At 32.1% G+C, this 13,719-nt stretch overlaps 1 protein-coding gene across 1 annotated transcript in view; it reads left to right on the top strand.

Moving 5' to 3' along the window:
• The window catches only part of LOC124535235 (neuropeptide SIFamide receptor-like), a 161,229-nt gene extending 147,735 nt beyond the window's left edge, over window positions 1–13,494 (top strand). The window contains exon 3 of the mRNA XM_047111363.1: window positions 10,380–13,494. Within this exon, the coding sequence (XP_046967319.1) occupies window positions 10,380–11,148 (769 nt within the window). The 3' untranslated portion in view covers window positions 11,149–13,494. The remainder of the gene's footprint in view (window positions 1–10,379) is intronic.
• Window positions 13,495–13,719: the final 225 nt, after the last annotated feature.

Here is a 13,719-nt window from a genome sequence, read left to right as displayed (position 1 = left end):
ATAAAATGAAGCTCATTATAAGTCATTATCGACTTTGTCACTGTAACTATAAGGGTTATTTTAGTTAAATACGTATTGGCGAATTACACACATGTTTAATTATGCGATTTTTTTATGTCAATGTCAAACATACAGCTCAAACAGCTGTCAAGCATGACTGATTTTAGGGCGCCAAATTTTTTTTTTTATCAACGCAATAAATATCGAATTATTGACACTCACAATATATCGATTAATCTAGAAGAACACTTTATTTAAAGATATACAGCCATATGTTATGAACGAGTTTCGTTTTTATACTTCGTTAAATTGTCGAAACTACGTTTTGACGGTAAAGATCGCGTGAACTGTCATTTCGCGTCATTATGATTGGGTCGAAGCGTGTTATTGACTGTTAACTGCAATAAATGGGCTAATAAAATGTCGTGTTTATGGTAAGTTCTGTTTCAATAAAATAAATTTTGAAATTAATATATTTTTGGCCAATTTGTAAACGCATGTGTAAGGACAGGACTTTTATATTTCACACGAACATTTTTCAATATAACTGTTTCTTAAATAAAATGTATTTTTTTAACTACCACCTCCTTAGGGGGCCTATGAGGTCATTGATCCCGAGCTCCTAGGATCAAACCTAGACTTGGACGAATAAAGTTAAAAACAAAATTTGACAAAAAAAATCTTCATTGTTTGGAAGTTAGCACGACGTCGTGCGTCTTAGCTTTTTCCAATCGTGTCATGGGAGAAAAGAAATAGAAAGTACACTTACTGTATTTGCACACACATAATATGATCACTACGATATGCGTAGTTTAACACAGTTTGAGAATCGCTGTCTTGTTACTGATATGTTAATTAATGATAATTTTAATTTTAATTAATATTTTAAAAATAAAGTAATCTTAATTGGTGGTTGGACTTTGTGTAACTCTGGGGCTTATTCCTTATTTTACAGTCAACCTTTGACGATCTCCGTGGTCGAGTGGTGTGTACGCCGGTTTTCATGTTCCACCCCGAGTGGCTTCGATTCCCGGCTGAGTCGATGTAGATTATCATTAGTTTTCTATGTTGTCTTGGGTCTGGGTGTTTGTGGTGCCGTCGTTACTTCTGATTTTGCATAACACAAGTGCTTTAGCTTACATGGGGATCAGAGTAATGCATGTGATGTTGGGTCATTTTTATATAATACATATTATTGTGACCTGTGTTGACCTGTGTAAGGTTGGGTAGTCAGTTTTCTCAGTAAAAATATTATAAATTATTTAAATGGGACAATGTTATTATTTAAAATTATATATAAATATTCATTATCAAATAAATAAATTAAATCAAAATTTACCTCCTGTTCTATATTTTGTTCCTTCTGAGAATAACTGAAAATGGACTCATTAGTAATATCTACGCCAATTATATAATCATACCTGTATACTTAGGCACGTTTATTAACATATATTTTATCCTGTTTGAATATCATCTTATTTTAATACTTTTATCATCTTTATAATGTGTTATCGAGTAACATTGGGTATGTTATATTTATTAACGATTTTTATCATGACATTTAAATTTATTAATTGGCAAAGTTATAAAATTGTACTGTAGATATAAAGAAATAAGAATACATTTTCACGTGAAGTATTATAATATGTCTGACATTTCGTTTCAGATAAACACTTTTTACTCACACTCACACGATAAATTAAGTGATCTTACATCTCAAAATCGACTTTTTGATCGATAAAGAACAAAATTTAGTATTGTTATACATATTAGTACCGGCAAGGGATATAATATCTCAACGCCAATGGTTGGTGCTATGAGGAATATACTTCTTAAATTACTTACGTCTGATACAGCTTAGAGCACTTATCGTCAGGCCTAGACTTCCACAGTGGTACCTCATGTAATATAGGATTTGGCGTCGTTGCGGGTAAATCAAGCTAATGATATGACCATGAGAAAAATCTCTACGATTTAAAAAATATTATAAAGGCTCACTCGTTGTTTAACACTGATTTCTCACTTTCCTTAATGATTGATCTGACATTCGAAGGAAAAAAACATGTATATAATAATAATTTTAACCAATGAACAAGCCACTGTCGGTTTCATTATGCATCCATGGCACCATTCATTATTCAATAAATCAAGGTATTTTTTACATAATTATAGCATTTGCGCCATACGCTTTTGTGCCATGAGGTTTTGTGTTCGTTATTTAAGATGTCTTTAGTGAAAAGGGCGTACGTCATCTTACATCACCAACGATGTTATGTCAATCGCTTAACGAGATTAATTTATTCGCTGCTGTCGCGCTTTTTTGAAACGCGCGACTGCATCGCTACAAAAAGTCGCCGTAGGCGAGGGCCCTAATAGTTTGGTTTTTAGGGTTCCTTGAAATCTATGAAATATGAAAAACTTCACAAAGTAAAGGAAAAGGAAAGTAACAAAGTAAATTACCTGTAAATTACCCTCAGCTTGGCTAAGGCCTCCTCTCCCATTAAGGAGAGGGTTTGGAAGATATTCCACCACACTGTTCAAATGCTGATTGGCTGAATGCACATGTGGCAGAATTTCGTTGAAATTGGACACACGCAGGTTTACTCACGATGTTTTCTAGTTACTTCACAAGCAGTCTAAATTTAAATCACGTGAAATCGCTCAGCACATTGTTATACTATACAATGAAGCTAATGGTCGTATCTTGATTTCACTTAAATTGGCTTGTATTCCATAAAAGTTTTTTTAATATCGAAAACATATAATATATCTACAAATAGAATTTTACTAATGTAACTGTGCCGTATATTATATATAACCAATAGAAATATAAATAAAAATAATGTGTTCATAGTTTTTGTCAGTCAAACTCACGACACGACGTCTCGTAACGTATCGATAATCCAAGATTTTTTCAAAGAGTAGCTATATTCTTTATTTCCTCAGTCTGATTGGTTTTTTGGAGAAATAGACTCAGGCTATTAAGAATTTCTGAAAGGAAAAACATTGTGTCTTTTTATTTACTCGTACCGAGATTCCACCCAAAAACCTCGGTCTACAGCCTTTTATTTACCCAATAGGCCAACGAGATAATCGAACAAAAATAATTAGATTATTATCGCGTAATTTAAAATCTTATCCTTTCACCAATAAGTACGCGTGAGTTTGTCGCAAGCAAGCGGAAGCCGGAGGCAAGTGATAATTATAAAATAAATTAAATTATGTCTAAAATATAAAATTAATTGATCTATATCGTTGCAAAATATTAAGGACTTCAATTACATTTTTTAAGCATATCATATACAGTAAATTCGAAGGAAATAATCATAAATTCTAATCACACAAATTAATCGTATATATTTAAAGAACACGGGAAACAAAAGCCTTGACATGATAAACAAATTTCTAAATATTTGAAAGCCGTCAGTGTAGCTATCTCGCGTTTATCGATAATTCGCAATAAATTTTAATTAGAAAAAAAATACATCCGAGTATATACGCTAAAAGATTATTTGTAAGAAAACGTGTAAATGTTATAATCGTACACACTTTTTTAAATATCATATTGGTCTTACGACCTTTAAAAAAAAATAAAGTATCCCACTGCTAGGCTTCCTCGCTCTCTTTTTAGGATAAGTTTGAAAGATCACTCCAACATTCTTCTCCAATGCGGGATATAAACGTGACAAAGTCAAAATCAAAGATCTTTATTCAACATGAAGTGTTTACACTTTCTTATTGATAGTAGAAAATCTACCACCGGTGCGGAATATAATACATCAGACCTGAGAAGAACTGGCGAAAGAAACTTAGTGGCATCTATTCTTTTTATTTAGATACTATCAATTTACAATATACAGATCAGGCAGATCCATATCTTACGATATTTTCCTTCGATGACGACAAAATATAAACACGAATTAAGTAAATTAATTCAGTGTTACTTGCCCTGGGTTTGAATCGGAATCATCGGGTAATATTTACGTCTTGTAACTACAGCCACGTCACGACTCTTAAATGTAGCCAAAATTTTCATCTAAACAAAAAAACAGCGCGGTATTCTGATGCGTTTATATAGCCTAAAATAGTTGATATGTTTAATCCAAAAGAACTAAGGTGCTATAAGAATAGAATTATAAGAAATTATAAATTTCAATATGCAATATTATGCATTCTTAAACAATCAATAAAATATTATATAAAATATCAAATTAAATATTATACTTTTTAGTAACATAAATTATAATCCTAACAAATTAAAAAGTCACCCACATAAGTAGCACACTAAAATGTAGTAAAAAACGATCTACTGAACCCAGTGGTAATTAAGTCGAACGCCTCTTCACCTTTTCTGAATTTTAAGTAATTTATTCGTTAACTTTGTGAATTATGGCTGCGTTTAACCCAAATTGTCGATCGGGTTTACGAGATCAGCTAACATAAGGGCACGGTTTACGACTCATAACTGCTGAAATTTTGATTTATTCGAAAGTTTAATTGTTATTTTAAGATATTTATGACTTTTTTTATAGGACAAGTTTTTGGATTTTAATGCAATAAGCTTCATCGGTTTTGCGTAATCTGTTTTTTTTACAACGTGGTAGAACTTTTTACGCGTTATAATAGGTATCAATCTCTCATCAAATATTCTACTATCAAACAGCAGTACTTGGTATTGTTGTGTTTCAGTTTGAAAGATGAATGAGTGTAACTACTAGCACAAGGAACATCTTATATCCCTTGTATCTAATTAGTTTTGTAAGGAATGGTAAGAATATAGCCTTTAGTTCATATTAGTCCTATCATCCTAATGTCAAGTTTTATACACACCTACTAAAACATGCAGTGGCGGATTTACAAATCTGCCGCTAGTAGGCTAGTAGGCTATTCAATTTCTTCCGCCCCTACTTTTTTTTGCAACATTTATGATTTGTGTTCCATCGTCCTCATAACATCGGTTTTTTTCCAGTATGATAATAAGTTAGGTGATATTTCTGTTAGTTACCAGATTATTTTTCCAACCCGCCATAGTGACGAGTATACGGATTACGGACGTAATGAGTATACATATAATTAAAAGTTTGCCGCCTCTCAAAATCTGCCGCCCTAGGCTCCAGCCTACTTAGTCTATTGGTAAATCCGCCACTGAAAACATGTATCTTTCTAAGCATTACATCGCACTCATTCTTACATATAATAATTATATACAATTAAACGTATGTTGTATATCCTGTATGGAAATCAACGAATAATTAATTCAAAGATTTTTATCATCGACATATGTAATCTTGTTTAGAATGACGCCTTAGTTTTTTAGATTTTTTTTATGTGATTTAAATTGATTGTTGAATGCTATATTTATAAACTGTTATCTGACTGCCCTTTTTGAAGTGATTTTCAGTTGCACATAGTTGGAAAACATGACAAGTTATTTTTAGAGGTCTTTGTTTCCGACTGGTAAAACATTGTATTAACTTGGCCAGTATTAATGATACTTATATCTGATATTTATTCCTAACACTAAGGTATAAGGTAGATTTGTAATAGTTCAAATTATTTTTGATAACGGATCATTATTTGTAATGAGTACCCCCTACATATAAAGGAACAAATTGTATGTATTATCTTTGTAATCATTTAAATACGAAATATAACTACATCACCTCACAAAAATATTCAACCCCTTAGAACATCTGATCTTCAAAAGCGTTTGTAATAGAAGCCTCCGGTCGTTGAACCTGATAACAATAAAATGCATAGGGTCAATATTCTGTGGGCCTAACAACATGACAGGTCATTTGTCAAGCCGTCAGCTGCCTTTTCTCCGGCTGTTTTTTTTTGTTTTAGATCATCTATTTCTGAGTGGTGTTGATTTGAAAAGATTTTAGCTTAAACGTGATAGGTTTTTATGTTGTATGATATAGATTATATATTTATCTATACATATAACAAAATTGGAGTGTCTGTTTGTAATATTAAAATAGCCCTTTTTACTCAAAGTATGGTAACTTTACCAAAATAACATTTATGTACATTTTTTTTGTTAAATTCAAATGCGTACAAGGTCGCGGACACAGCTAGTATATAAATATGATTGATTTTAATATTTACTTTTTTTATTGAAATTGTCTAATATAAATACAATATTAATATCGAATCTGTGAATAGATATTGGAGAAGTACAATGGAATGAGCTCCAATATAAAAAAAGGTTTTATGTTATTTAAAGCAATAATAACATTATTACAAAGCGAATTCTTAAATACATTAACCACGATACAACCATTAATAAATTATAAAAACCTTGACATATAATTATAATAATATTATGCTTCCTCCCGCTATATAGTATTTGTTATGCCACAACTTATAACAACGGGGAAGCAAGAATTGAGCCGAGATGGCCCAGTGGTTAGAACGCATGCATCTTAACCGATGATTACGGGTTCAAACCCAGGCAAGCACCACTGAATATTCATGTGCTTAATTTGTATTTATAATTCATCTAGTGCTCGGCGGTGAAGGAAAACATCGTGAGGAAACCTGCGTATGTCTGATTTCATTTATTGGAACAGCGTGGTGGAATATGTTCCAAACCTTCTATTCAAGGAGAGAGGAGACCTTAGCCCAGTAGCAGGAAACTTACAGCCTGTTGCTGATGTTGTTCTTCAAATGCATTTAATTAATTAACACACATAAACAATCAGTTCAAGCACACAAGCCTACTCCGTAGTAGATTAGATTACATAAATTGTTTACGCGACACAATTACACGTTAATATTGGCCTAGATTCAATTGAAAATCATTGATTGAAGCCTGTTACGAACTTGTATATTAATTATGACACTTGAAGGTCGATATATATTAAAGCTTGTGGTACAATGCGATTGATTTAAATTTAATATTATAGCCGGTTTGAGCCAGTCAGAGCCTAAACTAAAAAAACCCAAAAGGTGTAAATTACTTGTGGCAGATTTTTTAAATATTAGTGCAAATTCCCGAGGATCGCTTGTTCGGAAAAATTGTAATTAATTTTTTTAGACCTTGCGTTTTTACATATGTTATATACAATAATATTCCACGTAATCTATCTTCCTCATCTTAAATAACGTGGCCAATAAATAATCTGTAGAAACTATGTTTAGGTAGCTTATAAATAGATCATGTTGTTTTTTTTCCACCAAAAATAACTGTTTAATTTATGAAACAGATAAACCTAATTCTAGTGTTCGAAAGTGGAGACCGCGTAAAACGTAGTGTAGGACGTTGTCGGGTACGGTGGAGTGACGATTTACGCAAGGCGGCAGACAAGAGCTGAATGCGAGTAGCCGAAGATCGATCACATTGGCGTGCTATTGGAGAGGCCTATGTCCAGCAGTGAACAAAAAAATGCTGTTGATGAAACAAAATTACTCTAAGATATTAGTATCGTTAATAATAATAAATAAATAAATAATAATAAATATGAGACAACATCACATACATTACTCTTATCCCAATGTAAGTAGCTTAAGCACTTGTGTTATGGAAATCAGAAGTAACGGCGGTACCACAAACATCAGACCCAATACAACGTAGAAAACTAATGGTAATCTACATCGACTCGGCGGGGAATCGAACCCGGGACCTAAGAATGGCGTACCCATGAAAACCGGTGTACACACCACTCAACCATGGAGGTCGTCAAAATCGTCATCGTTATATTAATTGAATTCGTATTTAGTGTGCCACCAACTTTAACGTTAAATTTCATACATGCAAAAAGCGTGCGTCCAATACTATAGACGTAAGACGTGTTTGTTAATCATTTTATCGAATGTCAATCGATATTGATCAGAATTAAAACTCAATGAAGCCTCTAATGTTTGGTTAGAATGTCACTTAACGTTTATTTAAATTAGTCCAGTTATCTCGTAAGTTAAAACGCGTCACTCTTAACCAAATATTTCGAATAATTACTGTAGAATTAAGTCGTTATTTTGAATCTATAATTTAATATCGTGAAAAGATATGGCCCATATGCTCGTCCGCCAACCCATACCATAAAAAAAAAAAAAAAAAAAGATAAACCGGTGTAAGGAAATCATTTATGTGAATAATAAATTAATATTAGTAAGAGATGTTTAATCTTTCTAACAAATTAATTGGTGACAACTTAGTTGGCCCATTTTTAGCAGAAGGAACAGATCCTGTATACATAACTTTACTATTATTTTATGCCATTTTAGGGCCAGCAATACATAATGACCCTGAATCTCAGGCTCAAGGAAAATCTCAAAACATTTTGTTTGCCAATGTTGGTAGCATTGGTTGCATGACCAATAATCATTGACCATTTCCCAATTGGTGAACCATTTAGCTTTACGCCTCCGAGACCATTTCTTTTTTTAAGTAAATATATAAATATTAATATGAGACAACATCACATACATTACTCTGATCCCAATGTAAGTAGCTAAAGCACTTGTGTTATGGAAAATCAGGAGTAACGACGGTACCACAAACACCCAGACCCAAGACAACATAGACTAATGATTATCTATATCGTCTCGGCCGGGAATCGAACCCGGGACCTCGGAGTGGCGTACCCATGAAAACCGGTGTACACACCACTCGACCACGGAGGTCATCATTTTTAAGAACTATCTCTGTTTTCAAATTATACACAATTTTTTCTCTCCTCACATATTAACATATTATACTCTGAGCTGAAGGTGAACGAAATCTGAGTATGACACCTGACGTGTTTTGGTTTTAGTCATTCGAGACGATAATGTATTTAAGATGGCATTGAACTATAATAATTTCTTATTGTTTTGCGTATACATTTCCCTATTCAATAGTTCCATCAAATCCTTACAGGATAGAGTACCAATTTTCCAGGTACATGTGAACTACCTATTTTTTATTTTATTTTATGGAATAGGATGGCGGACGAGCATATGGGCCACCTGATGGTAAGTGGTCACTATCACCCATACATAATGACACTGTAAATATATTCCTTACATCGTCAATTCGCCACCAACCTTGGGAACTATGATGGTCCCTTGTGCCTGTAATTACACTGGCACCCTTCAAACCGGAACACAACAATACTGCGTTCTGTTGTTCAGCGGTAGAATATCTGATGAGTGGGTGGTACCTACCCAGGGAGGCTTACACAAAGCACTGCCACCAAAAAATCCTCTCATCATGACTTTTGTAACTGTTCAATTAAAGTAAATTTTTTCAAAGTACCTCCTTGTTTAATAAAGCCGCTAGTTATTTTTGGAAATTTTAACTAAAGGGATATTAATATGATATTTCTATTTACATTTTATTTTTATTTACAAGGGGCAGAAAGTTAGAGTGGGCATACATACGTATATACATAACAGTCAGAGTCAAGTTAAAATATTATGTTATAATAAAATATAATATTATGTTACCAAGGATAGGGGTTTAAAACCCCTATCCTTGGTAACTAATCTTTTAGTACTAATTTAATCTTATTAAGCATAATTGATAATCTCAGAAGAAAAGTTTCAAAACATCTTTAAGACGGCGTCCATATCCTCGGGGTCTGAGAGCCATCAATTTGCATCTTCATAATTTCCTTGTTTTTTACAAGAGCCAATTACCCTCCCAGACTGTATAAGCCGGTTGAGTGAATTTACGTCTTCCGAGCGATATCGTCGGTCGATTTCAGAAAATTTACTACTTTAATCTCGGCTGCAACTGCAGCGGTTGCAATTAATGGGTAATTAAAGCTGCTTATAAATTTATAGCATTGTTTCCGTCAAGAAATACAACTTAAGAAACGATCTTGCCAATCACTTATATTGCAACTTTATGTTATTTTGGTTCCATTTTTAAAAATATGTCACCTTCTTCAATTATCTCAGAATTTATAGGCAAGTTTTTTATTGTTTTGGATGCCATAATGGGCGCAATACTATACTGAGATATGAATGTCATATTATAATTAAAAAAATGTACATGTATCCTGAGGCATTTGAATATATAAGAAAATACAGTAGTTAAGATTAAGTTTAATAAAAATAATTATTACTGATAAACTGTAGCAGCAATTTATCGTAATTATATAAAAAATAATACAACATTTCTTTCTATGTATTTTATTAACGAGCTTAACTCAGAGCTGTAAATATAATTAATCTATTTGAACTTGACTGATGCTCATAAAAGTCAAATAAACTCGACGTTAATTGAATACTCTCAATCTGTAATCAGGCCTTTTCTTAGTTTAAACATGAATTATACTTGATGTACCCAACTAGAGCAAATAAACGTTTTGATCCTAATTCTGACCTTTAAAGAGTATGTTAGAGTTACAAATTTGCGACATGTAAATAACGGTATGTATTTGTTTCAGATTCTTGGCCATCTGGTGGCCCTTGAAATGCCAGATCACGAAACGCCGAGCCAGAATGATGATCGTCTTCATATGGATCTTCGCTATACTCGTCACTACGCCTTGGGTATTTTTCTTCGACTTGGTTGTTGTATTCGACGACAACCCACACGTTCGTCTCTGCCTGGACGTCTGGCCTAACCCCATCAGCGAAGTTCTGTACTTTGTCATCGGTAACCTCATATTCTGCTACATTCTACCCATGGTACTGATAACTATGTGCTACATTTTGATCTGGATTAAGGTGTGGCGTCGGTCCATTCCCACTGATACTCAAGACGCCCAAATGGAAAGAATGCAACAGAAGTCCAAAGTAAAAGTTGTAAAAATGTTGGTAGCAGTTGTGATCCTCTTCGTGCTGTCCTGGTTTCCACTTTACCTTATATTCGCAAGGATAAAATTGGGCGGACCGGTTCAAAAATGGGAAGAAGAAATGTTCCCAGTAGTAACGCCGCTAGCTCAATGGCTTGGAGCGTCAAATTCTTGCATAAATCCGATCCTATACGCATTCTTCAATAAGAAATATAGGAAGGGTTTCGTTGCGATTATTAAAAGCAGGAAATGTTGCGGCAGGTTGCGTTACTATGAGACAATCGCATTACAATCTTCAAGTACGTCAACGCGGAAGTCGTGGCATTACAATAACAACAACCACGCTTCGATGACACGCCGGTCGCCACCGGTTGATAAGAATGCGGTATCATTCATATTCAATAACACGGGTGTCTAAGACATTTGTCTAGAATAATTGGTGTTAAAATATGACCTCTGGTCCAGTCTCGTATGATTTGCCAAGCAAATAGAGACTTTATTCTGCATATCGAAATAACAGTTTTGTGCTTGAATTTACGTTCGTCAGTTTGGTGTCGTCCTGTCGTAATCGATTACTCGATTAGCGTGACAATTCAATAATCTATTGAAGTAAACTATTGTACCATGTTTTAATGTAATTATATGTACTTTTATACGTAATTCGATAAAATGTATATAAATAAATAACTATGGAGTGAATACGCACAGAGAGCACGATAATTTCATTGTTACTGTATTCATTATCTTTTGTTAGTTTTTCACATAACATATTCTACAGAAATGTATATTTTTAAGCATCTTTCAGATAGAATAGTACAGTGTGATAAATGTCTTACAGTTGCGCATAATTTTCGCTGATACATATCGTTTTTTTTTTCTACATTCTTGGTAATATTACATGTATTTCATAGATTTCTCAAATTGAAGTAATAAAATGCATGTACCTGTTTATGCATAATGTTTACATAATACTTAGAATAATTCTTTTATATCTCCCCGCATATTATAAGATGTAAGATTTGTAAGCTGGTTGAAGTAGAGAATAGTTTTTTTATAAAATCTAAGCGAGATTATCGTCAAGTATTTGACATTTTTTATATAATCTAAATAAGTACAAAATTTAAAAAGAATATAAATTTGGTATTTGTAGCGAAAATAGATTTATTTCCTTAACAAATGCATTTATACGTGAATCTCCTAGCACTTAATCAAAAATAATACTATATACATACTTACTGTGGACTATTGACTATTTTATATTTTATGGACTATATATTAATAATAATAAACTCTCCCTCTTAATAAAAAATCATCTTAATTATGTATGTATTACTAAAATATATTGTTCCTTTAAATAATTCTAAAACATAAAAAATATGGTGGGTTTGTGAATCCTTAACTGTAATATCTCTTATCAATTGATACAAATTACTATAATAATACTTGGGAACATAAGCCCTTTATGCAATAAATAATATAAACATATGTATCGACCAGAGTTTTCGCACAAAATTCATTTGTAGCTTAATGTATCATATATAATATATATGTATGTATATATCCTCTTTACAAATAAGGGCCATTGGATGTTACTGTGTTGAAATCACAATAAAAATAAATAAATCTAGTATATTTAGGGATAATTTTATCGAAAGTTTGTAAAAATGATATTTTAATAAAAATCATTTTTACAAATTTTAAATTGACGCCTAGATAGGCGAGGAGCCGCTTCGAATGCACAAAATGTTATTGAATATAAAGTTATTTCTTAAGTTTAGTATAAGATAAATAAATAAAAATAACATTACAATATTAACGAAAGATCAAGATATATATTTAAATATTATATTTTCTTGTACGTCATTGTAACCTACTGTTAAATAACCTTACTATGAATAAATTAAATTTGAATAGTACACAATCACAGCACATACAAATAAATTTATATAAAAATGAAAAAAATAAAAATAATACAAATATATTTAAAGATAAATGTATTTTTCTACTAGGAATGCGGAGTGTGTAAAATGCGTTTGAAATTATTTCATTTTCGAAATATTTTTAGCTTTCATTAATTATTTTTTCTCGTTAAATTTTTTTTTTCATTTGAAAAATTCTTATAGTATAGATTGTGGTAGCCATAAAAACGAGCTTTCAGATTTTCATTGTATGTGTAATATTCAGTGGAAGGTCAAAGCTAGCAAGACTGATCATAATGCATCCTTCTAAAGGAATAAAAAAATTTCGTGATAAATATTTTCAGCTATTTTTATATGCTTACTAACTATTATCATTTTTTTAAAGGATTGCAATGAAATGATACGAAGTTCGAATACGTGTAGATAAAGATTTATAGTTTTATACGTTACTGAACGGAAATGAACGTTTTAATAATTGTTTTTTATCAATGAATGTAATTATATATTTATACAATGATTCATAATCACATATATTCACTTTATGTAAATAAATAATCTCTATATTAAGAATAGTTTAATGATTGTTTTGGATAGATGCATTTATGTATGATATCGCTTTTATAATTTGCTGTTTTTGGTGTTAGATGTAAGTTAACATATATTAACATATATTGTGTCACTGAGATAAACGAAAATGTTGGCAATTTCATTCTTAAAAGTAAATTACAGCTGCCGCCACATGTGCGATTAAACGATTGTAAAGTTTCGATGGCGTAGTTAGTCGCACAAGTGTGGCTAAAACTTTACAAGTGATATCTCCTTGCGATTTCCATTGCGTTTCTTATAAATGTGACATTCTTATTCGATACAAAAAATTCCATTTTCAAATTTAATTGTACACTGTCTCATTCTAGTATTATTTATTAAAATATGTGAAAGAGAAAGAAATATAACGCATTTTTAAACACTAAGGTGTTCTTTGTAACATTATGCAGTTTTATATATTACTTAGAATGAGATATTTGTTAGTTAATATGAACAAATAGAACTTATATGAAGAACATTCGTAA

Source organism: Vanessa cardui, chromosome 14 (assembly GCF_905220365.1).
Source record: "Vanessa cardui chromosome 14, ilVanCard2.1, whole genome shotgun sequence".
Lineage (NCBI taxonomy): Eukaryota > Metazoa > Arthropoda > Insecta > Lepidoptera > Nymphalidae > Vanessa > Vanessa cardui.
Note: the sequence above shows the minus strand (reverse complement) of the source record. Positions and strands in the feature narration are given on the sequence as shown.